Consider the following 27,500-nt stretch of genomic DNA (forward strand, 5'->3'; position numbering starts at 1 on the left):
GAAGATTCTCCACAGCGGTCTGGGAGGCTCTTCAGAGTGTGTTGAAACAGGAAGATTCTCCACAGCGGTCTGGGAGGCTCTTCAGAGTGTGTTGAAACAGGAAGATTCTCCACAGCGATCTGGGAGGCTCTTCAGAGTGTGTTGAAACAGGAAGATTCTCCACAGCGGTCTGGGAGGCTCTTCAGAGTGTGTTGAAACAGGAAGATTCTCCACAGCGGTCTGGGAGGCTCTTCAGAGTGTGTTGAAACAGGAAGATTCTCCACAGCGGTCTGGGAGGCTCTTCAGAGTGTGTTGAAACAGGAAGATTCTCCACAGCGGTCTGGGAGGCTCTTCAGAGTGTGTTGAAACAGGAAGATTCTCCACAGCGGTCTGGGAGGCTCTTCAGAGTGTGTTGAAACAGGAAGATTCTCCACTGTGAAGAGATGTTGTTCCCCAGAGCTCATCTGTCTCCTTCTCTCTGATATGTAACCAATTAGAGTTGGAAGCTCTTCTCTAACAGTTGATTTAGAGAACATTTCCATTTAAACATTATGTAACAGCACTTTCAAAAAAAAAGTTAACTTAGAAAAGGATTTGAATTGTTTTTAAATGAAAAGCAGCAGGATGTGTGGTCATTAGAGACACTGAGACACCTGGTATTATCCTCCATTACTAAACCATCTGCACTGAGGCACAGTCTCTGTCTCTGTCTCTCTGTCTCTCTCTCTCTCTGTCTCTCTCTCTTGCTGTCTGTCTGTGTCTATCTCTGTCGCTGTCTCTCTGTTTCTGTCTCTCTGTCTGTGTCTCTCTCTCTCTGTGTCTCTGTCTCTCTCGCTCTCTCCTCTCTGTCTCTCTGCCTCTGTCTTTGTCTCAGTCTGTCTCTCTCTCTCTCCTCTCTGTCTCTATCTCTCTGCCTCTGTCTTTGTCTCTGTCTGTCTCTCTCTCTCTCCTCTCTGTCTCTATCTCTCTGTCTGTCTCTCTCTCTCTCTCTCTCTCTCTCTCTCTCTCTCCCTCAATCTATCTGTCTCTATATCTCTGTCTCTGTCTCTCTTTCTGTCGCGGTCTTTGTCATGGTCTCTGTCTCCTACTCTGTCTATCTGTCTCTGTCTCTGGGTGCTTGATATTAGTCTCTGTTGGTTACTGAAACAATGTGACAATCCACTTGCCACGTCATCCACAGATGACGCTCAACTCACAGTGGCAGCCGGCATTTGCATACATTGTTTCTCTCACACTCACATACAGTATATATGCACATGGAGGAACACACTCATCCAACCGTTTTGCTCAGGAAGGTAATGACTGTTAGAGTCACGGAGAACCTTTAAGTAGCTCCAGTACAGTCCTAGAAAAAACGAGTTCCAAAAGTTTTTTTGGGCCTGTCCCCATAGGAGAACCATTTGAGGAACCCTTTTTGGTTCCAGTGTTGGAGGCAGCCAGCTAAATGAGTGTTGGAGGCAGCGAGGTAAATGAGTGAGGGAGACAGGGAGGTAAATGAGTGAGGGAGGCAGCCAGGTAAATGAGTGAGGGAGATAGGGAGGTAAATGAGTGAGGGAGGCAGCCAGGTAAATGAGTGAGGGAGACAGTGAGGTAAATGAGTGAGGGAGGCAGCCAGGTAAATGAGTGAGGGAGATAGGGAGGTAAATGAGTGTTGGAGGCAGCCAGGTAAATGAGTGAGGGAGACAGGGAGGTAAATGAGTGAGGGAGACAGCCAGGTAAATGAGTGAGGGAGACAGGGAGGTAAATGAGTGTTGGAGACAGCCAGGTAAATGAGTGTGGGAGAGAGCCAGGTAAATGAGTGTGGGAGAGAGCCAGGTAAATGAGTGTGGGAGAGAGCCAGGTAAATGAGTGTGGGAGAAAGCCAGGTAAATGAGTTGGCACCATCATCATAACTGATTAGAGAGGAGAGGATGCTATCTCATTGTTGTGTAATTAGCTGGAATAGCTGGCTAATTAGTATTTTCTCCTAATGGGAGAGCCTGGATAATGGATGGAACGGTGCGATTCTGACACTCTTTTATGAAATGATAGACCGCGCCAAATTTCTGTCCCTCACTTTTTCTCTCAGTTTTATTCTATATGTTAGTGTTATGATGAACGAGGCTCCTGGCATGTGATGAGCATTACCTCATTTATCATTACTATTCCACCTGGGAGAGAGAACATACACCACTATCCCTCAACTCTCACTGTGTGTGTGTGTGTGTTTGTGTGTGATACCTGGCTGTGTGTGTGTGTGTGTGTGTGTGTGTGTGTGTGTGTGTGTGTGTGTGTGTGTGTGTGTGTGTGTGTATTTCCTTAAAGAGACAGGGGAGGAGAGGTCAGTTCAGGGCTCAGAGAGCTCAGGGAGAGCTGTCAGTCTGACAGGTTTGACATTTGAGCTGAGCTGCTGCCTGAACACAAGTCATTTCACCTCCAAATGAACACACACACCACACACACACACACACACACACAGAATTTTTTTGTGATTATTTTCTGTTGTGTTTCTTGGGCCTCTGTCAAGTCTATTCTGCCAGAGGTTGGGGTGGGGGTAGTTTGAAAGGATTTATCTTTAGGGAGGCTAAAAATGCAATAATAGTTTTTTCTTTTTATGTCAACAGTTCAGTCTAATATAAATTTGTTGCATATGAAAGTGCAATATAGGGTTTTATTTGATTTAAAGGACTTTTACAATCCTTGACTTTTATAGTGAAGAGCAGTATTCATGGCTGCCAAACCCGTCCACATCCAGGGTCATAGAACTCTGCTACTCATGGAGATATCAAATCAAAATCAAATCAAATGGTATTAGTTGCATGCTCCGAATACAACAGGTGTCGACCTTACAGTGAAATGTTTACTTACGAGCCCCTAACCAACAATGCAGTTTCAAATAATACGGAAAACAATAAGAAATAAAAGTAACAAGTAATTAAAGAGCAGCAGTAAAATAACAATCGTGAGACGATATACAGGGTGATACAGAGTCAATGTGCGGTGGCACCGGTTAGTTGAGGTGATATGTACATGTAGGTAGAGTTATTAAAGTGACTGAATAGATGATAACAGAGAGTAGCAGTGGTGGTAAAGAAGGTGGGGGGACAATGCAAATAGTCTGAGTAGTCATTTGACTAGATGTTCACAAGTATTATGGCTTTGGGGTAGAAGGTGTTCAGCCTCTTGGACGTAGACTTGGCGCTACGGTACCGTTTGCCATGCGGTAGCAGAGAGAACAGGGTGGCTGGAATCTTTGACAATTTTTAGGGCCTTCCTCTGACACCGCCTGGTATAGAAGTCCTGGATGGCAGGAAGCTTTGCCCCAGGGATGTACTGGGCCGTTTGCACTACCCTCTGTAGCGCCTTGCGGTCGGAGGCTGAGCAGTTGCCATACCAAGCAGTGATGCAATCAGTCAGGATGCTCTCGATGGTGCAGCTGTCCAACCTTTTGAGGATCTGAGGACCCATGCCAAATCTTTTCAGTCTCCTGAGGGGGGATAGGTTTTGTCATGCCCTCTTCACAACTGTCATGCTGTGCTTGGACCATGTTAGTTTGTTGGTGATGTGAACACCAAGGAACTTGAAGCTCTCAACCTGCTCCACTGCAGCCCAGTCGATGAGAATGGGGGGCGTGCTCGGTTCTCTTTTTCCTGTAGTCCACAATCATCTTCTTTGTTTTGATCACATTGAGGGAGGGGTTGTTGTCCTGGCACCACCAGGCCAGGTCTCTGATCTCCTCCCTATAGGCTGTCTCGTCGTTGTCGGTGATCAGGTCTACCACTGTTGTGTCATTGGCAAACTTAATGGTGTTGGAGTCATGCCTGGCCGTGCAGTCATGAGTGAACAGGGAGGACAGGAGGGGACTGAGCACGCACCCCTGAGGGGCCCCTGTGTTGAGGATCAGTGTGGCAGATGTGTTGTTACCTACCCTTACCAACTGGGGGCGACCCGTCAGGATGTCCAGGATCTAGTTGCAGAGGGAGGTGTTTAGTCCCTGGGTCCTTAGCTTATTGATGAGCTTTGAGTGCACTATGGTGTTGAACGCTGAGCTGTAGTCAATGAATAGCATTCTCACATAGGTGTTCCTTTTGTCCAGGTGGGAAAGGGCAGTGTGGCATGCAATAGACATTGTTTCATCTGTGGATCTGTTGGGGCGGTATGCAAATTGGAGTGGATTTAAGGTTTCTGGGATAATGGTATTGATATGAGCCATGACCAGCCTTTCAAAGCACTTCATGGCTACAGACGTGAGTGCTACGGGTTGGTAGTCATTTAGGCAGGTTACCTTAGTGTTCTTGGGCACAGGCACTATGGTGGTCTGTTTTAAACATGTTGGTATTACAGACTCGAACAGGGAGAGGTTGGAAATGTCAGTGAAGACACCAGTTGGTCAGCGCATGTTCATAGTACACGTCCTGGTAATCCGTCTGGCCCTGCGGCCTTGAGAATGTTGACCTGTTTAAAGGTCTTACTCACATCGGCTGCATAGAGCGTGATCACACAGTCTTCCGGAACAGCTGGTGCTCTCATGCATATTTCAGTGTTATTTGCCTCGAAGCGAACATAGAAGTAGTTTAGCTCATCTGGTGGGCTCGTGTCACTGGGCAGCTCTCGGCTGTGCTTCTCTTTGTAGTCTGTAATAGTTTGCAGGCCCTGCCACATCCTACGGGCGTTAGAACCGGTCTAGTACAATTCTATCTTAGTCCTGTATTGACTCCTTGCCTGTTGGATGGTTCGTCGGAGGGCATAGCGAAATTTCTTATAAACTTCTGGATTAGTGTCCTGCTCCTTGAAAGCGGCAGTTGCAGCATTTAGCTCAGTGCGGATGTTGCCTGTAATCCATGGCTTCTGGTTGGGGTATGTACGTACGGTCACTGTGGGGACAACTTCAACAATGCACTTATTGATGAAGCCATTGACTGATGTGGTGTACTCCTCAATGCAATCGGAGGAATCCCGGAACATATTCCAGTCTGTGCCAGCAAAACAGTCCCGCAGCTTAGCATCTGCTTCATCTGACCACTTTTTTATTGATCTAGTCACTGGTGCTTCCTACTTTAATTTTTGTTTGTAATCAGGAATCGGGCAGAGGGAAAGCTTTGTATGCATCTCTGTGTGTGGAGTAAAGGTGGTCCAGAGTTTTTTCCCTCTGGTTGCACATTTAACATGCTGATTAAACATGCTGATTAAGCTGTGGTCTACAGCTTATCATGAGATACTCTACCTCAGGTGAGCAATAGCTCGAGACTTCCTTAGATATCGTGCAACAGCTGTTATTAACAAAAATACATAGTCCACCGCCCGTTGTCTTACCAGACGCCTCTGTTCTATCCTGCCAGTACAGCGTATAACCAGCCAGCTATATGTTGATAGTGTTGTCTTTCAGCCACGACATAAGATGTTACAGTTTTTAATGTCCAATTGGTAGTTTAATCTTCTGCGTAGGTCATCTATTTAATTCTCCAAAGATTGCACGTTTTCTAGCAGAATGGAAGAAAGTGGAGGTTTATTCGATCGCCTACGAATTCTCAGAAGGCAGCCCTCCGGCCCCTTTTTCTCCGCCTTCTCTTCACGCAAATGACGGGGATCTGGGCCTGTTCTCGGGAAAGCAGTACATCATTCACATCTTGCTCGTCGGACTCGTTAAAGGAAAAGAAAGGATTCTGCCAGTTCGTGTTGAGTAATCGCAGTCCTGATGTCCAGAAGTTATTTTCAGTCATAAGAGATGGTAGCGGCAACATTATGTACAAAATAAGTAAAAAAATTAGTTACAAACAAGGCAAATAAACAAAGAAAAAAACACAATCAGTAAAACGTCAGCCTTCTTCTCCACCGCCATTGTGGTCATAGTAACGCCATGTCTCTCCCTTCCCCAGGTACCCAGTGATCCTGTCCATAGAGAACCACTGTTGCATCCAACAACAGAAGAAGATAGCCCAGTACCTCAGAAAGATCCTGGGAGACAAGCTGGACCTGGGAGAGACTTTCCACAGAGACTCTAAACAACTACCCAGCCCTCACTGTCTACAGGGGAAGATCCTCATCAAGGTACACACACGAACCATCCTCTTCTCCTTCTGTCATACCTCTCTCCTCAAACACTCCTCTTCTTCCTCTGTCTGCCTCTCCTCACTCTTTCCTGTTCCTCCAAACCCTGCCCCAATGGTCTGAAGGGAAAGATATAGGAAGATATACTGGGAAGATATAGGGAGATATACTGGGAAGATATAGGGAGATATACCGGGAAGATATAGGAAGATATACTGGGAAGATATAGGGAGATATACTGGGAAGATATAGGGAGATATACCGGGAAGATATACTGGGAAGATATAGGGAGATATACCGGGAAGATATAGGAAGATATACTGGGAAGATATAGGGAGATATACTGGGAAGATATAGGGAGATATACTGGGAAGATATAGGGAGATATACTGGGAAGATATAGGGAGATATACCGGGAAGATATAGGGAGATATACTGGGAAGATATAGGGAGATATACTGGGAAGATATAGGGAGATATACTGGGATGATATAGGGAGATATACTGGGAAAGATATAGGAAGATATACTGTGAAAGATATAGGAAGATATAGGAAGATATAGGGAGATATACCGGGAAGATATAGGGAGATATACTGGGAAGATATAGGGAGATATACCGGGAAGATATACTGGGAAGATATAGGGAGATATACCGGGAAGATATACTGGGAAGATATAGGGAGATATACTGGGAAGATATAGGGAGATATACTGGGAAGATATAGGGAGATATACTGGGAAGATATAGGGAGATATACCGGGAAGATATAGGGAGATATACTGGGAAGATATAGGGAGATATACTGGGAAGATATAGGGAGATATACTGGGATGATATAGGGAGATATACTGGGAAAGATATAGGAAGATATACTGTGAAAGATATAGGAAGATATAGGAAGATATAGGGAGATATACCGGGAAGATATAGGGAGATATACTGGGAAGATATAGGGAGATATACCGGGAAGATATACTGGGAAGATATAGGGAGATATACCGGGAAGATATAGGAAGATATACTGGGAAGATATAGGGAGATATACTGGGAAGATATAGGGAGATATACTGGGAAGATATAGGGAGATATACTGGGAAGATATATGGAGATATACCGGGAAGATATAGGGAGATATACTGGGAAGATATAGGGAGATATACTGGGAAGATATAGGGAGATATACTGGGATGATATAGGGAGATATACTGGGAAAGATATAGGAAGATATACTGTGAAAGATATAGGAAGATATAGGAAGATATAGGGAGATATACCGGGAAGATATAGGGAGATATACTGGGAAGATATAGGGAGATATACCGGGAAGATATAGGAAGATATAGGAAGATATACTGGGAAGATATAGGGAGATATACTGGGAAGATATAGGGAGATATACTGGGAAGATATAGGAAGATATACTGGGAAGATATAGGAAGATATAGGGAGATATACTGGGAAGATATAGGGATATATACTGGGAAGATATAGGGAGATATACTGGGAAGATATAGGGAGATATACTGGGATGATATAGGGAGATATAGGGAGATATACTGGGAAGATATAGGGATATACAGTGCCTTGCGAAAGTATTCGGCCCCCTTGAACTTTGCGACCTTTTGCCACATTTCAGGCTTCAAACATAAAGATATAAAACTCTATTTTTTTGTGAAGAATCAACAACAAGTGGGACACAATCATGAAGTGGAACGACATTTATTGGATATTTCAAACTTTTTTAACAGTTCAAAAACTGAAAAATTGGGCGTGCAAAATTATTCAGCCCCCTTAAGTTAATACTTTGTAGCGCCACCTTTTGCTGCGATTACAGCTGTAAGTCGCTTGGGGTATGTCTCTATCAGTTTTGCACATCGAGAGACTGACATTTTTTCCCATTCCTCCTTGCAAAACAGCTCGAGCTCAGTGAGGTTGGATGGAGAGCATTTGTGAACAGCAGTTTTCAGTTCTTTCCACAGATTCTCGATTGGATTCAGGTCTGGACTTTGACTTGGCCATTCTAACACCTGGATATGTTTATTTTTGAACCATTCCATTGAAGATTTTGCTTTATGTTTTGGATCATTGTCTTGTTGGAAGACAAATCTCCGTCCCAGTCTCAGGTCTTTTGCAGACTCCATCAGGTTTTCTTCCAGAATGGTCCTGTATTTGGCTCCATCCATCTTCCCATCAATTTTAACCATCTTCCCTGTCCCTGCTGAAGAAAAGCAGGCCCAAACCATGATGCTGCCACCACCATGTTTGACAGTGGGGATAGGGTGTTCAGGGTGATGAGCTGTGTTGCTTTTACGCCAAACATAACATTTTGCATTGTTGCCAAAAAGTTCAATTTTGGTTTCATCTGACCAGAACACCTTCTTCCACATGTTTGGTGTGTCTCCCAGGTGGCTTGTGGCAAACTTTAAACAACACTTTTTATGGATATCTTTAAGAAATGGCTTTCTTCTTGCCACTCTTCCATAATGGCCAGATTTGTGCAATATACGACTGATTGTTGTCCTATGGACAGAGTCTCCCACCTCAGCTGTAGATCTCTGCAGTTCATCCAGAGTGATCATGGGCCTCTTGGCTGCATCTCTGATCAGTCTTCTCCTTGTATGAGCTGAAAGTTTAGAGGGACGGCCAGGTCTTGGTAGATTTGCAGTGGTCTGATACTCCTTCCATTTCAATATTATCGCTTGCACAGTGCTCCTTGGGATGTTTAAAGCTTGGGAAATCTTTTTGTATCCAAATCCGGCTTTAAACTTCTTCAAAACAGTATCTCGGACCTGCCTGGTGTGTTCCTTGTTCTTCATGATGCTCTCTGCGCTTTTAACGGACCTCTGAGACTATCACAGTGCAGGTGCATTTATACGGAGACTTGATTACACACAGGTGGATTGTATTTATCATCATTAGTCATTTAGGTCAACATTGGATAATTCAGAGATCCTCACTGAACTTCTGGAGAGAGTTTGCTGCACTGAAAGTAAAGGGGCTGAATCATTTTGCACGCCCAATTTTTCAGTTTTTGATTTGTTAAAAAAGTTTGAAATATCCAATAAATGTCGTTCCACTTCATGATTATGTCCCACTTGTTGTTGATTCTTCACAAAAAAATACAGTTTTATATCTTTATGATTGAAGCCTGAAATGTGGCAAAAGGTCGCAAAGTTCAAGGGGGCCGAATACTTTCGCAAGGCACTGTATACTGGGAAGATATAGGGAGATATACTGGGAAGATATAGGGAGATATACTGGGAAGATATAGGGAGATATACTGGGAAAGATATAGGGAGATATACTGGGAAGAAATAGGGAGATATACCGGGAAGATATAGGGAGATATAGGGAGATATACTGGGAAGATATAGGGAGATATACTGGGAAAGATATAGGAAGATATAGGAAGATATAGGGAGATATAGGAATATATAGGGAGATATACTGGGAAGATATAGGGAGATATACTGGGAAGATATACTGGGAAGATATAGGGAGATATACTGGGAAGATATAGGGAGATATACTGGGAAATATATAGGAAGATATACTGTGAAAGATATAGGAAGATATACTGGGAAAGATATAGGAAGATATACTGGGAAAGATATAGGAAGATATACTGGGAAAGATATAGGAAGATATACTGGGAAAGATATAGGAAGATATACTGTGAAGATATAGGAGAGAGAGAGAGAGAGAGAATGGGAGAGAGAGAGTGGAGAGAGAGAGAGAGTGGAGAGAGAGAGATAGTAGAGAGAGAGAGAGAGAGAGACAGATAGAGAGAGAGAGAGTGGAGAGAGAGAGAGAGAGAGAAACAGATAGAGAGAGAGAGAGTGGAGAGAGAGAGAGAGTGGAGAGAGAGAGATAGTAGAGAGAGAGAATGAGAGAGAGAGAGAGAGAGAGAGTCAGGGAAACAGACAGACAGACAGATAGAGAGAGAGAGAGCACGGGGTCTTTAAACCCCAGGCCTTTGTCTAGAGTTATTGAGAATCAGCCAAAGCGCAGACAGTCAAAGAGGGAAGAAATATGTTGGCCATTCTAAATAGTAGGCATGCAAAAATAGAGTGTTTTATAGTATATGACATTTTCAAAAATGTTGTACTCTTTGAATGCCAGGATGCCATAGTCATTTTGGCTTTTCATCTAGTAGAATTGATTGCACACTATTGAGGAAGAGAATCGTCTTTCCATACAAATTGTGGGAATCAACGGTGTAAATACAGGCTTCCCTTCCTATTCACTTTCCTTCCTCTCCTTAACTCCTTTCCTTCCTCTCATCATCTTATTTGCTGCCTCTCCTAATCTCCTTTCCTTCCTCTCCTTAACTCCTTTCCTTCCTCTCATCATCTCATTTGCTGCCTCTCCTAATCTCCTTTCCTTCCTCTCCTCATCTCCTTTCCTTTCTCTCTATTTTCAATGTTGTGTTTTATTTGGCTTTGGCTGAGAGCAGAACAGAGGGGGAGTGGGGAGAGGGATTGTCCCCCCCAAAATTAAATAAACAAGAAGAAGAAAAGGAGAAAGTAGTCTGCCACTGTATTAGTCATGCTGGGAGAAAGTAGTCCGCCACTGTATTAGTCATGCTGGGAGAAAGTAGTCCTCCACTGTATTAGTCATGCTGGGAGGAAGTAGTCCACTGTAATAGTCATGCTGAGAGAAAGTAGTCCACTGTATTAGTCATGCTGAGAGAAAGTAGTCCACCACTGTATTAGTCATGCTGGGAGAAAGTAATCCGCCACTGTATTAGTCATGCTGGGAGAAAGTAGTCCACTGTATTAGTCATGCTGAGAGAAAGTAGTCCACCACTGTATTAGTCATGCTGGGAGAAAGTAATCCGCCACTGTATTAGTCATGCTGGGAGAAAGTAGTCCACTGTATTAGTCATGCTGAGAGAAAGTAGTCCACCACTGTATTAGTCATGCTGGGAGAAAGTAATCCGCCACTGTATTAGTCATGCTGGGAGAAAGTAGTCCGCCACTGTATTAGTCATGCTGGGAGAAAGTAGTCCGCCACTGTATTAGTCATGCTGGGAGAAAGTAGTCCTCCACTGTATTAGTCATGCTGAGAGAAAGTAGTCCTCCACTGTATTAGTCATGCTGAGAGAAAGTAATCCGCCACTGTATTAGTCATGCTGGGAGAAAGTAGTCCACTCTATTAGTCATGCTGGGAGAAAGTAATCCGCCACTGTATTAGTCATGCTGGGAGAAAAAGAGGGATGACATGTGGTTATATAATTGAGGAGTGAAGGACTGGTCGGTTACATGGCATTATTATATCATTATATTACACACACAAACACACACATACACACAGTCTCTCTCTCTGTCGCTTTCTCTCTATTTCTCTCTCTGTCTGCCTGGGACAGATTAGAGATAACCAAACCAGAGCCTGGAGACACTCAGCATAGTGGGAAACGTATTCAGTACACTCACACTCTCACACATTCACTCATGCGCACTGTGGAAAATCAACTAAAGAAAGAAAGAGTGGAGAGAGAGAGAGAGAGAGACAGAGAGAGATAGAGAGAATGAAATGTAAAATATCAGTGAAAGAGTCTAATGTATAGGATTTGTCCTCATAGGACACGTCACTGCACTCTATACTCTTTTGTAAACTGGTCATCTCTGTATGCTCGTCGCAAGATCCACTGGTTGGTGCTTTTTTTTATAAAACCCTCTTAGTCCTAAATCCCCCTATCTGAGATATCTCCTGCAGCCCTCATCCTCCACATACAACATCCGTTCTGCCAGTCACATTCTGTTCAATGTCCCCAAAGCACACACATCCCTGGGTCGCTCGTCTTTTCAGTTCGCTGCAGCTAGCGACAGGAACGAGCTGCAACAAACACTCAAACTGGACAGTTTTATCTCAATTTCTTCATTCAAGGACTCAATCATAGGCACTCTTACTGACAGTGTCTGCTTTGGGTAGTGTATTGTTGTCTCTACCTCGCCCGACGTCTCGAATCCAGGATGGATTGAACGGAGTATGCCGGGGCCCCCTCGATGTCCAGAGGGGGTGGAGGAACCTCCCTCACCTCAGACTCCTGGAGCGGGCCAGCCACCACCGGCCTGAGGAGAGACACATGTAACGAGGGGTTAATGCAGTAATCAGGGGGAGCTGTAACCTGTAACAAACATTGTTCACTCTCCTCAGGACTTTAAATGGCCCCACAAATCGCGGACCCAGCTTCCAGGCAGGGCAGGCGGAGGGGCAGGTTCCAACTTTCTGGCGTCCCATGTGTCCTCAGCACGCCGGAAACCAGTCATCCACCGCAGGAGCTTTGGTCTGAATCTGATGCCAAGGAGCCAGAACCGGCTGATACCCCAACACACACTGTAAGGGAGAGAGGTTAGTGGAAGAGTGGCGGAGCAATTTCTGGGCCATATTTGCCCATGGCACGAACGCTGCCCACTCCCCCGGCCGGTCCTGGCAATAAGACCTCAGAAACCTACCCACATCCTGGTTAACTCTCTCCACCTGCCAGTTACTCTCGGAGTGAAAACCTGAGGTAAGGCTGACCGAGACCCCCAGACCCTCGAAGTAAACTGGGCACCCCAATCAGACACTATATCCTCAGGCAACCCATAGTGCCGGAAGACGTGAGTCAACAGGGCCTTCGCAGTCTGTAGGGCCGTATGGAGACTGGGCAAAGGGAGGAGACGACAGGACTTAGAAAAACGATCCACAACGACCAGGATCATGGTGTTACCCTGTGAATGTGGAAGATCGGTTATGAAATCCACCGACAGGTGCGACCACGGCCGTTGTGGAACGGGTAAGGGTTGTAACTTACCCCTGGGCAGGTGCCTAGGAGCCTTACACTGGGCGCACACCGAGGAGGAGGAAACATAAACCCTCACATCCTTAGCCAAAGTGGTACTTCCCACTAAGACAGTGCACTGTCCGACCGATCCCAGGATGACCAGAGGAGGGTGACGTGTGGGCCCAATAGATCAGCTGGTCGCGGACAGCAGACGGAACGTACCGCCGCGCAGCTGGACACTGAGGGGTAGCGGGCTCTGTACGTAACGCCCGCCCAATGTCGCGTCCAGCTCCCACACAACCGGCGCCACCAAGCAAGAGGCGGGGAGTATGGGAGTGGGATCCATGGGCCGCTCTTCTGTGTCATACTGCCGGGACAGTGCATCTGCCTTAACGTTCTGGGAACCTGGTCTGTAAGAAAGGGTGAAAACAAAACGGGTGAAAAACATGGCCCACCTTGCCTGGCGAGGGTTCAGTCTACTCGCTGCCCGGATGTACTCCAGATTACAGTGGTCAGTCCAGATGAGAAAAGGGTGTTTAGCCCCCTCAAGCCAATGTCTCCACACCATCAAAGCCTTGACTACAGTCAACAGCTCCCGGACCCCCACATCATAGTTTTGCTCCTCCGGGCTGAGCTTCTTTGAGATGAAGGCACAGGGGCGGAGCTTCGGTGGCGTACCCGAGCGTTGAGAGAGCACCGCTCCTTTCCCAGCCTCGGACACGTCTACCTCCACTATGAACGCCAAAGGGGGATCTGGATGGGCCAGCACGGGCGCCGAGGTAAACAGAGCCCTTAGTTGCCCAAAAGCCCTGTCCGCCTCAACTGACCACTGCAGACATACAGGACCCCCCTTCAGCAGTGAGGTAATGGGAGCAGCCACCTGACCAAAACCCAGGATAAATCTCCAGGAAGTAATTGGCAAACCTTAAAAATCGTGGCACCTCCTTTACCGTGGTGGGAGTCGGCCAATTACGCACGGCTGAAATGCGGTCACTCTCCATCTCCACCCCTGATGTGGAAATGTGATACCCTAGGAAGGAGACGGCTTGCTGAAATAACAGGCATTTCTCAGCCTTGACGTACAGGTCATGCTCCAACAGTCGTCCAAGTATCTTGCGCACCAAGGACACATGCTCGGCGCATGTAGTAGAGTATACCAGAATGTCATCGATATACACCACTACACCCTACCCATGCAGGTCCCTGAAAATCTCATCGACAAAGGATTGGAAGACTGATGGAGCATTCATCAAACCGTACGGCATGACGAGGTACTCATAATGCCCTGAGGTCGTACTAAACGCCGTCTTCCACTCGTCTCCCTCCCGGATACGTACCAGGTGGTATGCGCTCCTGAGATCCAGTTTTGTGAAGAAGCGCGCCCCGTGCATTGACTCAATTGCCGTGGCCCGGTATGTCAGCTCCTCGTATCGGCCGGGCTAGAGTGGGCATCGAGCCAGGTGCCATGAAGCCGGCTCTACGCATCTGGTCTCCAGTGCTTCTCCTCGGGCCGGCGTACATGGCACCAGCCTTACGCATGGTGTCCCCGGTTCACCAGCACAGCCCAGTGAGGGCTATTCCACCTCGCCGCACTGGCCTGGTTACGGGGAGCATTCAACCAGGTAAGGTTGGGCAGGCTCGGTGCTCAAGAGCTCCAGTCCGGTCCGGTCTATCCGGTGCCACCTCCACGCACCAACCCTCCGGTGGCAGCCCCCCGCACAGGCTGTCTTTCCGTCTTCTTCCTACAGGTGCTCCCGCCTGTCCAGTGCTTTCAGAGTCTTCCTCCTGCCCAGCGCTGTCAGAGTCTCCCGTCTGTCCTGAGCTGCCAGAGTCTCCCGTCTGTCCTGAGCTGCCAGAGTCTCCCGTCTGTCCTGAGCCGCCAGTGTCTCCCGTCTGTCCTGAGTCGCCGGAGTCTCCCGTCTGTCCTGAGTCGCCGGAGTCTCCCGTCTGTCCTGAGTCGCCAGAGCTGCCCGTCTGTCCTGAGCCGCCAGAGCCGCCCGTCTGTCCTGAGCCGCCAGATCCGCCAGTCTGTCCTGAGCCACCAGAGCCGCCAGTCTGTCCTGAGCTGCCAGAGCCGCCAGTCTGTCCTGAGCCGCCAGAGCCGCCAGTCTGTTCTGAGCCGCCAGAGCCGTCAGTCAGCCAGGAACCGCCAGAGCTGTCAGTCAGCCAGGCGATGCCAGAATCGCCCTTCACTCCGGAGCTGCCGGAGTCTCCCGCTTGTCCGGAGCTGCCGGAGTCTCCCGCCTGTCAGGAGCTGCCGGAGTGTCCGGCGCTGCCGGAGTCTCCCGCCTGTCCAGCGCTACCGGTACATTCAGCTTTTACAAAAAACAAGTAGTGATCCATGTCAATCTTGGGGCGACAGGGTAGCCTAGTGGTTAGAGCGTTGGACTAGTAACTGAAAGGTTGCAAGTTCAAATCCCCAAGCTGACAAGGTACAAAACTGTCGTTCTGCCCCTGAACAGGAAGTTAACCCGGCCGATACGAGGAGCTGGCATATACCGCATCGGGCTATGCACACGCACCGGGGACACCGTGCGCTCCACTGCATAACACGCTGCCTGCCTGGTCCCTCTGGGCCATCATTGAAAATAAGAATTTCTTCTTAACTGATTTGCCTAGTTAAATAAAGGAAAAATAAAGTCTCTCTTCCTCTTTGAGCCATGAGAGATTAATGTTAGCTCTCCGTGTACGTTTAAGGGCCAGCCGTGTTGCCCTGTTCTGAGCCAATTGTGACTTTCCTAAGTCCCTCTTCGTGGCATCTGACCACACGACAGAACAGTTGTCCAGGTGTGACAAAACTAGAGCCTGTATGACCTGCCTTGTTGAACAACGCAGAGCAACGCTTTATCATGGACATCCTTCTCCCCATTTGAGCTACTATTGTATCAATATGTTTTGATCATGACAGTTTACAATCCAGGGTAACTCCAAGCAGTTTAGTCACCTCAACTTGCTCAACTTCCACGTTATACATTACGAGATGTAGTTGAGGTTTAGGGTTTAGGGAATGATTTATCTCAAATACCATGCTTTTAGTTTTGGAAATATTTAGGACTAACTTATTACTTGCTACCCATTCCGAAGCTAACTGCAGCTCTTTGCTAAGTGTTGCAGTCATTTCAGTTGCTGTAGTAGCTGACTTATATAGTGTTGAGTCATCCGCATACATAGACACACAGGCTTTACTCAAAAACACGTCTTTAGTAAAGATTTTAAAAAGTAAGGGGCCTAAACAGCTGCCCTGGGGAATTCCTGATTCTACCTGGATTATGTTTTAGAGGCTTTCATTAAAGAACACTCTCTGTGTTCTGTTAGACGGGTAACTCTTTATCCACATTATAGCAGAGGGTGTAAAGCCGTAACACATGTATTTTTCCAGAAGCAGACTATGATCAATAATGTCAAAGGCTGCACTGAAGTCTAACAAGACAGCCCCCACAATCATTTTATCATCGATTTCTCTCAGCCAATCATCAGGCATTTGTGTAACTGCTGTGCTTGTTGAATGTCCTTCCCTATAAGTGTGCTGGAAGTCTGTTGTCAATTTGTTTACTAAAAAATAGCATGGTATCTGGTCAAACACTATTTTTTCAAAAAGGTTACTAACCGGTTGATTGGTTGGCTATTTGAGCCAGTAAAGGGGGCTTTAATATTCGTAAGTAGCGGAATGACTTTAGCTTCCCTCCAGGCCTGAGGGCACAAACTTTCTAGTAGGCTTAAATTGAAGATATGGCAAATAGGAGTGGCAATATCGTCCCCTATTATCCTCAGTAATTTTCCATCCAGATTTTCAGACCTCGGTGGCTTGTCATTGTTAATAGACAACAATAATATTTTCATTTCTTCCACACTCACTTTACATAATTCAAAAGTACAATTCTTGTCTTTCATAATTTGGTCAGATATACTTGAATGTATAGTGTCACAGTTTGTTGATGTCATACCTAAGTTTGCTTATCTTGCCAATGAAAAAGTATTTAAAGTAGTTGCCAATATCAGTGGGTTTTGTGATGAATGAGCCATCTAATTCAATGAATGATGGAGCCGAGTTAAGTTTTATCCCTAAATGTAATTCAATGTGCTCCAAAGCTTTTTACTATTGTTCTTTATATAATTTATTTTTGTTTCATAGTATAGTTTATTTTTCTTCAGGACTCTGAGGGGAGATGATATGTTTGCGAAAGACTCCTGACTTCCTGTCTGAGTGGGCAGTAAATGCTCCTGGTTTAGCTGGAGGCGTCATCATGTACATGTAACAGATGTGTTCCTGTTATTGTGTTACATCCTCCATATGGTTCATACGATAAAGATGAGCCTAACACGCACCTTTCTCTCTCTCTCTCTCTCTCTCTCTCTCTCTCTCTCTCTCTGTCTCTCTTTCTCTGTCCCCCCCTCTCTCTCTCTCTCTCCAGGGGAAGCGGCTCCCTCTGTACCTGTCTATAGACGTTGAGGAGGGGGAGGTGTCAGATGATGACAGTGCTGACGAGATTGAGGACGACTTTAAACTGAAGAACAGCAATGTAAGTTGCAACAGGTCAAAGTCATGTTCTGACATGCAACTGTATCCATTTCACACATACATTTCAGTAATGGCTGGTGGCTGGTGACTGGTGGCTGGTGACTGGTGGCTGGTGACTGGTGGCTGGTGGCTGGTGACTGGTGGCTGGTGACTGGTGGCTGGTGACTGGTGGCTGGTGACTGGTGGCTGGTAGCTGGTGACTGGTGACTGGTGGCTGGTGACTGGTGGCTGGTGACTGGTGGCTGGTGACTGGTGGCTGGTGACTGGTGGCTGGTGACTGGTAGCTGGTGGCTGGTGACTGGTAGCTGGTGACTGGTGACTGGTGGCTGGTGCGAAGGCCTGTCCATTAATCAGTGTGTTCTCGCTGCGTCAGAGACAGGCCATGTAATGGACTTTTAATTTAATTTGTTTTGTTTATCCTTTATTTAACTAGGCAGTATTGGCAGCATCGTCAGGGACCTCACGATACGATATTATGATGATACTTCGATGGCGATATGATATGTAATATACTGCGATTTTATTGTGATTTGTTGTTCCAAACATATTGCGCACTAAATATGTCTGCTGCAGAGAGACAAGAGAGAGCACGAGAAAATGAGTTTTGATCGGTCAAGGAAAATAAAAGTAAAGAAAACATGTTTGCTCATTATTTAAAAAGTAGATGGAGAACAAGCTATATGATGAAACGTTTTGGTGCAGGTACAGTCGACTAGTGCTAGCTAACATTACCAAAAAAAATGTATTATATATATATATATAGCATCCAGCATCCCAGAGTCGCCTCTTCACTGTTGACGTTGAGACTGGTGTTTTGTGGGTACTATTTAATGATGCTGCCAGTTGAGGACTTATGAGGCATCTGTTTCTCGAACTAGACCATCTAATGTACTTGTCCTCTTGCTCAGTTGTGCACCGGTGCCTCCCACTCCTCTTTATATTCTGGTTAGAGCCAGTTTGCGCTGTCCTGTGAAGGGAGTTGTACAAGATCATCAGTTTCTTGGCAATTTCTTTAATGGAATAGCGTTCATTTTTCAGAATAAAAATAGGCTGACGAGTTTCAGAAGAAAGGACTTTGTTTCTGGCCATTTTTAGCCTGTAATCGAACCCACAAATGCTGATGCTCCAGATACTCAACTAGTCTAAAGAAGGACAGTTTTATTACTTCTTTAATCAGAAGAACAGTTTTCAGCTGTGTTAACATAATTGCAAAATGATTTTCTAATGATCAAATGGCCTTTTAAAATTATAAACTTGGATTAGCTAACACAACGTGCCATTGGAACCCAGGAGTGATGGTTTCTGATAATGGGCCTCTGTAGCCAATGTAGATATTCCATAACAAATCTGCCGTTTCCAGCTTCCATAGTCATTTACAACATTAACAATGTCTACACTGTATTTCTGATCAATTTGATGTTATTTTAATGGACAAAAAAATAGGCTTTTCTTTCAAAAACAAGGACATTTGTAAGTGACCCCAAACTTTTGAACAGTAGTGTATGTAAACACAGCAAAAAAAGAAACGTCCTCTCACTGTCAACTGCGTTTATTTTCAGCAAACTTAACATGTGTAAATATTTGTATGAACATAACAAGATTCAACAACTGAGACATAAACTGAACAAGTTCCCCAGACATGGGGCTAACAGAAATTGAATAATTTGTCACTGAACAAAGGGGGGGGTCAAAATCAAAAGTAACAGCCAGTATCTGGTGTGGCCACCAGCTGCATTAAGTACTGCAGTGCATCTCCTTCTCATGGACTGCACCAGATTTGTCAGTTCTTGCTGTGAGATGTTAGCCCACTCTTCCACCAATGCACCTGCAAGTTCCTGGACATTTCTCTGGGGGGATTGGCCCTAGCCCTCACCCTACAATCCAACAGGTCCCAGACGTGCTCAATGGGATTGAGATCCGGGCTCTTCGCTGGCCATGGCAGAACACTGACATTCCTGTCTTGCAGGAAATCACTCACAGAATGAGCAGTATGGCTGGTGGCATTGACATGCTGGAGGGTCATGTCAGGATGAGCCTGCAGGAAGGGTACCACATGAGGGAGGAGGATGTCTTCCCTGTAACGCAGAGTGTTGATTGCCTGCACTGATAACAAGCTTAGTCCGATGATGTCATGAGACACCGTACCAGACCATGACGGACCTTCCACCTCCAAATCGATCTCCCTCCAGAGTACAGGCCTCGGTGTAACTCTCATTCCTTCGACGATAAACGCGAATCCGTCCATCCCCCCTGGTGAGACAAAACCGCGACGCGCCAGGGAAGAGCACTTTTTTCCAGTCCTGTCTGGTCCAGCGACTGTGGGTTTAGGCGACGGATGTTGCCGGTGATGTCTGGTGACGACCTGCCTTACAACAGGCCTACAAGCCCTCGGTCCAGCCTCTCTCAGTCTATTGCGGACAGTCTGAGCACTGATGGAGGGATTGTGCGTTCCTGGTGTAACTCGGGCAGTTGTTGTTGCCATCCTGTACCTGTCCTGCAGGTGTGATGTTCGGATGTACCGATCCTGTGCAGGATCCTGTTCAGTGAACTCCTTCAAGGTGAAGATGGTTGAGAGAATGTCAAGCTTGTGCAAAGTTGTCATGAAGGCAAAGGGTGGCTACTTTGAAGAATCTAAAATCTAAATATATTTCGATTTGTTTAACACTTTTTTGGTTACTACATGATTCCATATGTGTTATTTGATAGTTTTGATGTCTTCACTATTATTCTACATAGTAGACAATGAAGAAAAACCCTTGAATGAGTAGGTGTGTCCAAACTTCTGACTCGCACTGGATGTTTTAATCGATATTATAAGTCATAGTATCAATATAATATTGTCCAAAATAATATTGTGATATTTACAGTAACTGTATCAATCACAACCTTGAATTCACTGCACTAATAGGACTGTAAGCCCTGTTTGACCGAGTTGTGTTTGAGACTAATTCATGTTTAATGAGCTTATCGCAGACACAGCGTGTGTGTGTGTGTGTGTTTAACAATTCCAATTAAGTGAATTATTAGCTTTATTATACAATATAACTAAACAAACGAGACTGGAAAAGCAAGAGGAATGGGAGATATGATTTCCCTCTAATTCATTCCTGATTAAGTAGGGTAGCCTAGTGGTTAGAGCGTTGGACTAGTAACCGGAAGGTTGCAAGTTCAAACCCCCAAGCTGACAAGGTACACATCTGTCGTTCTGCCCCTGAACAGGCAGTTAACCCACTGATCCTAGGCCATCATTGAAAATAAGAATTTGTTCTTAACTGACTTGCCTGGTTAAATAAAGGTAAAAAAAAAAAAAAAATCTGAATCCTATCATAAAATGGACTGATAAATAAGTTATCAATATGTGATGAATATGTTATAAATATGTGACTAGTTTCCCTCAATCCCAGTGAAGAGAGGGTGATATGTACAGTACCAGTCAAAAGTTTAGACACACCTACTCATTCAAGGGTTTTTTCTTAATGTTTTACTATTTTCTACTATGCGTCTGTCTGTCTGTCTGCCTGTCTGTCTATCTCTACTGGTAGCACTGCCAGGACTACACTAATGACCTGGTGTATTCAACCAGGGACAGATGGGTTTAGAACCAATTCATCATCAACTCATCTCTCTCTCTCTCTCTCTCTCTCTCTCTCTCTCTCTCTCTCTCTCTCTCTCTCTCCCTCCCCCGTCTCTCTCCTTCCCTTTCTCTTCCCTCCTTCAGAGTAATGGTAACCATCAAGTAGAAAGTTACATCAGGAAGAAGCTGGACTGTCTTTTGAAGGAGTCTCAGATCGGAGACAAGGAGGACACAGACAGCTTCAGCATCAGAGCCTTGCTCAGAGCCACACACGTAGGCCTGCAGAAGAACCTAACGGTACACATACACACACACACACACACACACACACACACACACACACACACATACATACAGACAGACACACGGACGCACACACACACACACACACACACAGAGACACACGCACGCACTCACACACACACTCACACACACACACACACAGAGACACACACACGCACACACTCACACACACACACACTCACGCACACACACACACACACACACACACACACACACACACACACACAAACACACACACACACACACACACACTCACACTGACAACTCCATTGTGTCCTCCTCCCACACACAAGAACACACGTGATCCACACAACACACAACTGTTCTCAAAACATCACCAGAGCTGGTCACAGGAAGCGGCGCAGGTCTTCCATTGAATGCAGAGAAATAATACGTTGTTACACAGAGAAAAATGTCTGCAGTGTCTCTTTTATTAATATTTAATTTCCCTGCCTCTGCTGATTGTATTTTCAGATGAATAGGTCTCTAAACATCCATTTTAATGCAGTACAACATTATGAGCACGGGAGTTCCTATACTCCTCATTCTCCCCCTTCCCAAGTTCTCTCTCTCTCCCCCTCCTCCGCTCCCTCCACTGGCTCTCAGTTCTCTCTCCCTCTCTACAAGACCATGGTGCTTCTCTCTCTCTCTCCCTCTCTTTCTCTCTCTCTCTCAGGCTCTCTTCAGGCCCTACACCCAAACAAGGGCACTCTTTCATCCACCTCTGGCCTGCTCTCTCTCCTCCACTCTCTCTCTCTCTCCCAGTCAAAACTCTTCCTCCCTATCTCTCCCTCTCTTCCTCTCGACTCTCAGGACAGCCTCTCAATTCTCTCTCCTCTCCTCTCTCTCTCTCTCTTCTCTCTCTCAATTTGTAAGTCGCTCTCTCTCTCTCCTCTCTCTCTCCTCTCTTCCCTCTCTCTCTCCCTCTTTAGATCTCTCTGTTCCCCCTCTCTGAATGCTCTTTCTCTCTTTCTCTCTCTTAAATCTCCCTCTCTTGTCTCTCTTCTCTTAATCTCTTCCTCTCTCTCCCCCTCTGATTTATTCTCTCTCTAGGTCTCTAAACTTTCAATTCAATTCAAGGGCTTTATTGGCATGGGAAACATGTGTTAACATTGCCAAAGCAAGTGAGGTAGACAACATACAAATCTCTCTCTCTCTCTCTCTCCCCCTCTCTTCCCCTCTCTCCCCCTCTCTTCCTCTCTCTCTCCCTCTCTTTCTGTCTCTCTCCTCTCTTCCTCTCCTTCTCTCCCTCCTTCACACACGTACCAGTTTATGGCTTGGTGTCTGTTGATTGTCCTCTAACTACAGTCTGCTAATGAGGCTTTGATAAATCAAAGAGACACAAATGAAATCAAAATCAAATGTTATTGGTCGCTTACACATATTTATCAGATGTTATTGTGGGTGTAGCGAAATATTTATGTTCCAACAGAGCAGTAGTATCTAACAATACAAAACAATACATGCAACGAAAAATAAGGAATTAAGAAATATTAGAACGAGCAATGTCAGAGTCCAGAATATAAATATATACATGTATATGATGGTGTGTATAGACATGGACAGTATATGAATAGATAAAGGTATAGACATAGACAGTATATGAATAGATAAAGGTATAGACATGGACAGTATATGAATAGATAAAGGTATCCCCCCCATCTTCCAGTATATGAATAGATAAAGGTATCTCTCATAGACAGTCTATGAATAGATAAAGGTATAGACATGGACAGTATATGAATAGCCAAAGTATAGACATAGACAGGTAGAAAGATACAAATCTCTAGACATAGACAGTATCTGAATAGATAAAGGTATAGACATGGACAGTATATGAATAGATAAAGGTATAGACATAGACTCTTATATGAATAGATAAAGGTATAGACATAGACAGTTTATGAATAGATAAAGGTCTGTTAGACATTGACTCTATATGAATAGATAAAGGCTTTGATAGACATGGACAGTAAATGAAATCAAAATCAAATGTTATAGACATAGACAGTATTGAATAGATATGTTGTATAGACATGGACAGTATATGAATAGATTTATGTTCCAACATGGACAGTAGTATGAATAGATAAAACAATACATGGACAGTAAAAATAGATAAAGGTATATAGACATGGACAGTATATGAATAGATATATAAATATATACATGGACAGTATATGAATAGATGGTATAGACATGGACAGTATATGAATAGATAAAGGTATAGACATAGACAGTATATGAATAGATAAAGGTATAGACATAGACAGTATATGAATAGATAAAGGTATAGACATGGACAGTATATGAATAGATAAAGGTATAGACATAGACAGTATATGAATAGATAAAGGTATGTATAGACATGGACAGTATATGAATAGATAAAGGTATAGACATGGACAGTATATGAATAGATAAAGGTATGTATAGACATGGACAGTATATGAATAGATAAAGGTATAGACATGGACAGTATATGAATAGATAAAGGTATAGACATGGACAGTATATGAATAGATAAAGGTATAGACATAGACAGTATATGAATAGATAAAGGTATAGACATGGACAGTATATGAATAGATAAAGGTATAGACATGGACAGTATATGAATAGATAAAGGTATAGACATAGACAGTATATGAATAGATAAAGGTATGTATAGACATTTTAATTTTTTTATTTTTTATTTCACCTTTATTTAACCAGGTAGGCTAGTTGAGAACAAGTTCTCATTTGCAACTGCGACCTGGCCAAGATAAAGCATAGCAGTGTGAACAGACAACACAGAGTTACACATAAACAATTAACAAGTCAATAACACAGTAGAAAAAAAGAGAGTCTATATACATTGTGTGCAAAAGACATGAGGAGGTAGGCGAATAATTACAATTTTGCAGATTAACACTGGAGTGATAAATTATCAGATGGTCATGTGTAGGTAGAGATACTGGTGTGCAAAAGAGCAGAAAGTAAATAAATTAAAACAGTATGGGGATGAGGTAGGTCAAATTGGGTGGGCTATTTACCGATAGACTATGTACAGCTGCAGCGATCAGTTAGCTGCTCAGATAGCAGATATTTGAAGTTGGTGAGGGAGATAAAAGTCTCCAACTTCAGCGATTTTTGCAATTCGTTCCAGTTCTCTGCTGCCTGTCACTGGAACGAATTGCAAAAATCGCTGAAGTTGGAGACTTTTATCTCCCTCACCAACTTCAAATATCTGAAAGGCGGCCAAATGAGGTGTTGGCTTTAGGGATGATCAGTGAGATACACCTGCTGGAGCGCGTGCTACGGGTTGGTGTTGCCATCGTGACCAGTGAACTGAGATAAGGCGGAGCTTTACCTAGCATGGACTTGTAGATGACCTGGAGCCAGTGGGTCTGGCGACGAATATGTAGCAAGGGCCAGCCGACTAGAGCATACAGGTCACAGTGGTGGGTGGTATAAGGTGCTTTAGTAACAAAACGGATGGCACTGTGATAAACTGCATCCAGTTTGCTGAGTAGATTGTTGGAAGCTATTTTGTAGATGACATCGCCGAAGTCGAGGATCGGTAGGATAGTCAGTTTTACTAGGGTAAGTTTGGCGGCGTGAGTGAAGGAGGCTTTGTTGCGGAATAGAAAGCCGACTCTAGATTTGATTTTAGATTGGAGATGTTTGATATGAGTCTGGAAGGAGAGTTTACAGTCTAGCCAGACACCTTTGTACTTATAGATGTCCACATATTCTAGGTCGGAACCATCCAGGGTGGTGATGCTAGTCGGGCGTGCGGGTGCAGGCAGCGAACGGTTGAAAAGCATGCATTTGGTTTTACTAGCGTTTAAGAGCAGTTGGAGGCCACGGAAGGAGTGTTGTATGGCATTGAAGCTCGTTTGGAGGTTAGATAGCACAGTGTCCAAGGACGGGCCGGAAGTATACAGAATGGTGTCGTCTGCGTAGAGGTGGATCAGGGAATCGCCCGCAGCAAGAGCAACATCATTGATATATACAGAGAAAAGAGTCGGCCCGAGAATTCAACCCTGTGGCACCCCCATAGAGACTGCCAGAGGACCGGACAGCATGCCCTCCGATTTGACACACTGAACTCTGTCTGCAAAGTAGTTGGTGAACCAGGCAAGGCAGTCATCAGAAAAACCGAGGCTACTGAGTCTGCCGATAAGAATATGGTGATTGACAGAGTCGAAAGCCTTGGCAAGGTCGATGAAGACGGCTGCACAGTACTGTCTTTTATCGATGGTGGTTATGATATCGTTTAGTACCTTGAGCGTGGCTGAGGTGCACCCGTGACCGGCTCGGAAACCAGATTGCACAGCGGAGAAGGTACGGTGGGATTCGAGATGGTCAGTGACCTGTTTGTTGACTTGGCTTTCGAAGACCTTAGATAGGCAGGGCAGGATGGATATAGGTCTGTAACTAACAGTTTGGGTCCAGGGCGTCTCCCCCTTTGAAGAGGGGGATGACTGCAGCAGCTTTCCAATCCTTGGGGATCTCAGACGATATGAAAGAGAGGTTGAACAGGCTGGTAATAGGGGTTGCGACAATGGCGGCGGATAGTTTCAGAAATAGAGGGTCCAGATTGTCAAGCCCAGCTGACTTGTACGGGTCCAGGTTTTGCAGCTCTTTCAGAACATCTGCTATCTGGATTTGGGTAAAGGAGAACCTGGAGAGGCTTGGGCGAGTAGCTGCGGGGGGGGGGCAGAGCTGTTGGCCGAGGTTGGAGTAGCCAGGAGGAAGGCATGGCCAGCCGTTGAGAAATGCTTGTTGAAGTTTTCGATAATCATGGATTTATCGGTGGTGACCGTGTTACCTAGCCTCAGTGCAGTGGGCAGCTGGGAGGAGGTGCTCTTGTTCTCCATGGACTTCACAGTGTTCCAGAACTTTTTGGAGTTAGAGCTACAGGATGCAAATTTCTGCCTGAAGAAGCTGGCCTTTGCTTTCCTGACTGACTGCGTGTATTGGTTCCTGACTTCCCTGAACAGTTGCATATCGCGGGGACTATTAGATGCTATTGCAGTCCGCCACAGGATGTTTTTGTGCTGGTCGAGGGCAGTCAGGTCTGGAGTGAACCAAGGGCTGTATCTGTTCTTGGTTCTGCATTTTTTGAACGGAGCTTATCTAAAATGGTGAGGAAGTTACTTTTAAAGAATGACCAGGCATCCTCAACTGACGGGATGAGGTCAATGTCCTTCCAGGATACCCGGGCCAGGTCGATTAGAAAGGCCTGCTCACAGAAGTGTTTTAGGGAGTGTTTGACAGTGATGAGGGGTGGTCGTTTGACTGCGGATCCGTAGCGGATACAGGCAATGAGGCAGTGATCGCTGAGATCCTGGTTGAAGACAGCGGAGGTGTATTTGGAGGGCCAGTTGGTCAGGATGACGTCTATGAGGGTGCCCTTGTTTACAGATTTAGGGTTGTACCTGGTGGGTTCCTTCATGATTTGCGTGAGATTGAGGGCATCTAGCTTAGATTGTAGGACTGCCGGGGTGTTAAGCGTATCCCAGTTTAGGTCACCTAACAGAACAAACTCTGAAGCTAGATGGGGGGCAATCAATTCACAAATGGTGTCCAGGGCACAGCTGGGAGCTGAGGGGGGTCGGTAGCAGGCGGCAACAGTGAGAGACTTATTTCTGGAGAGTGTAATTTTTTAAATTAGTAGTTCAAACTGTTTGGGTATGGACCTGGAAAGTATGACATTACTTTGCAGGCTATCTCTGCAGTAGACTGCAACTCCTCCCCCTTTGGCAGTTCTATCTTGACGGAAAATGTTATAGTTGGGTATGGAAATCTCAGAATTTTTGGTGACCTTCCTGAGCCAGGATTCAGAGACGGCATGGACATCAGGGTTAGCAGAGTGTGCTAAAGCAGTGAGTAAAACAAACTTAGGGAGGAGGCTTCTGATGTTGACATGCATGAAACCAAGGCTTTTTCGATCACAGAAGTCAACAAATGAGGTTGCCTGGGGACATGCATGGCCTGGAGTTTACCTCCACATCACCCGCGGAACAGAGGAGGAGTAGTATGAGGGTGCGGCTAAAGGCTATCAAAATGTGTCGCCTAGAGCGTTGGGGACAAAGAATAAAAGGAGCAGATTTCTGGGCATGGTAGAATATATTCAGGGCATAATGCGCAGACAGGGGTATGGTGGGGTGCGGGTACAGCGGAGGTAAGCCCAGGCACTGGGTGATGATAAGAGAGGTATAGACATAGACAGTATATGAATAGATAAATGTATAGACATAGACAGTATATGAATTGATAAAGGTATGTGTAGACATAGACAGTATATGAATAGATAAAGGTATGTATAGACAGACAGT

The 27,500-nt window shown here is 45.2% G+C and overlaps 1 protein-coding gene across 1 annotated transcript in view; it reads left to right on the forward strand.

Moving 5' to 3' along the window:
• Window positions 1-27,500, forward strand: part of LOC115126773 (1-phosphatidylinositol 4,5-bisphosphate phosphodiesterase eta-1-like) — a 76,123-nt gene that overhangs the window by 24,700 nt on the left and 23,923 nt on the right. Inside the window, 3 exon segments of the mRNA XM_065000568.1 lie at window positions 5,835-6,006; window positions 17,191-17,298; window positions 21,016-21,168. Of these exon segments, the coding sequence (XP_064856640.1) occupies window positions 5,835-6,006; window positions 17,191-17,298; window positions 21,016-21,168 (433 nt within the window).

Source organism: Oncorhynchus nerka, linkage group LG14 (genome assembly GCF_034236695.1).
Source record: "Oncorhynchus nerka isolate Pitt River linkage group LG14, Oner_Uvic_2.0, whole genome shotgun sequence".
NCBI classification, from domain to species: Eukaryota; Metazoa; Chordata; class Actinopteri; order Salmoniformes; family Salmonidae; genus Oncorhynchus; species Oncorhynchus nerka.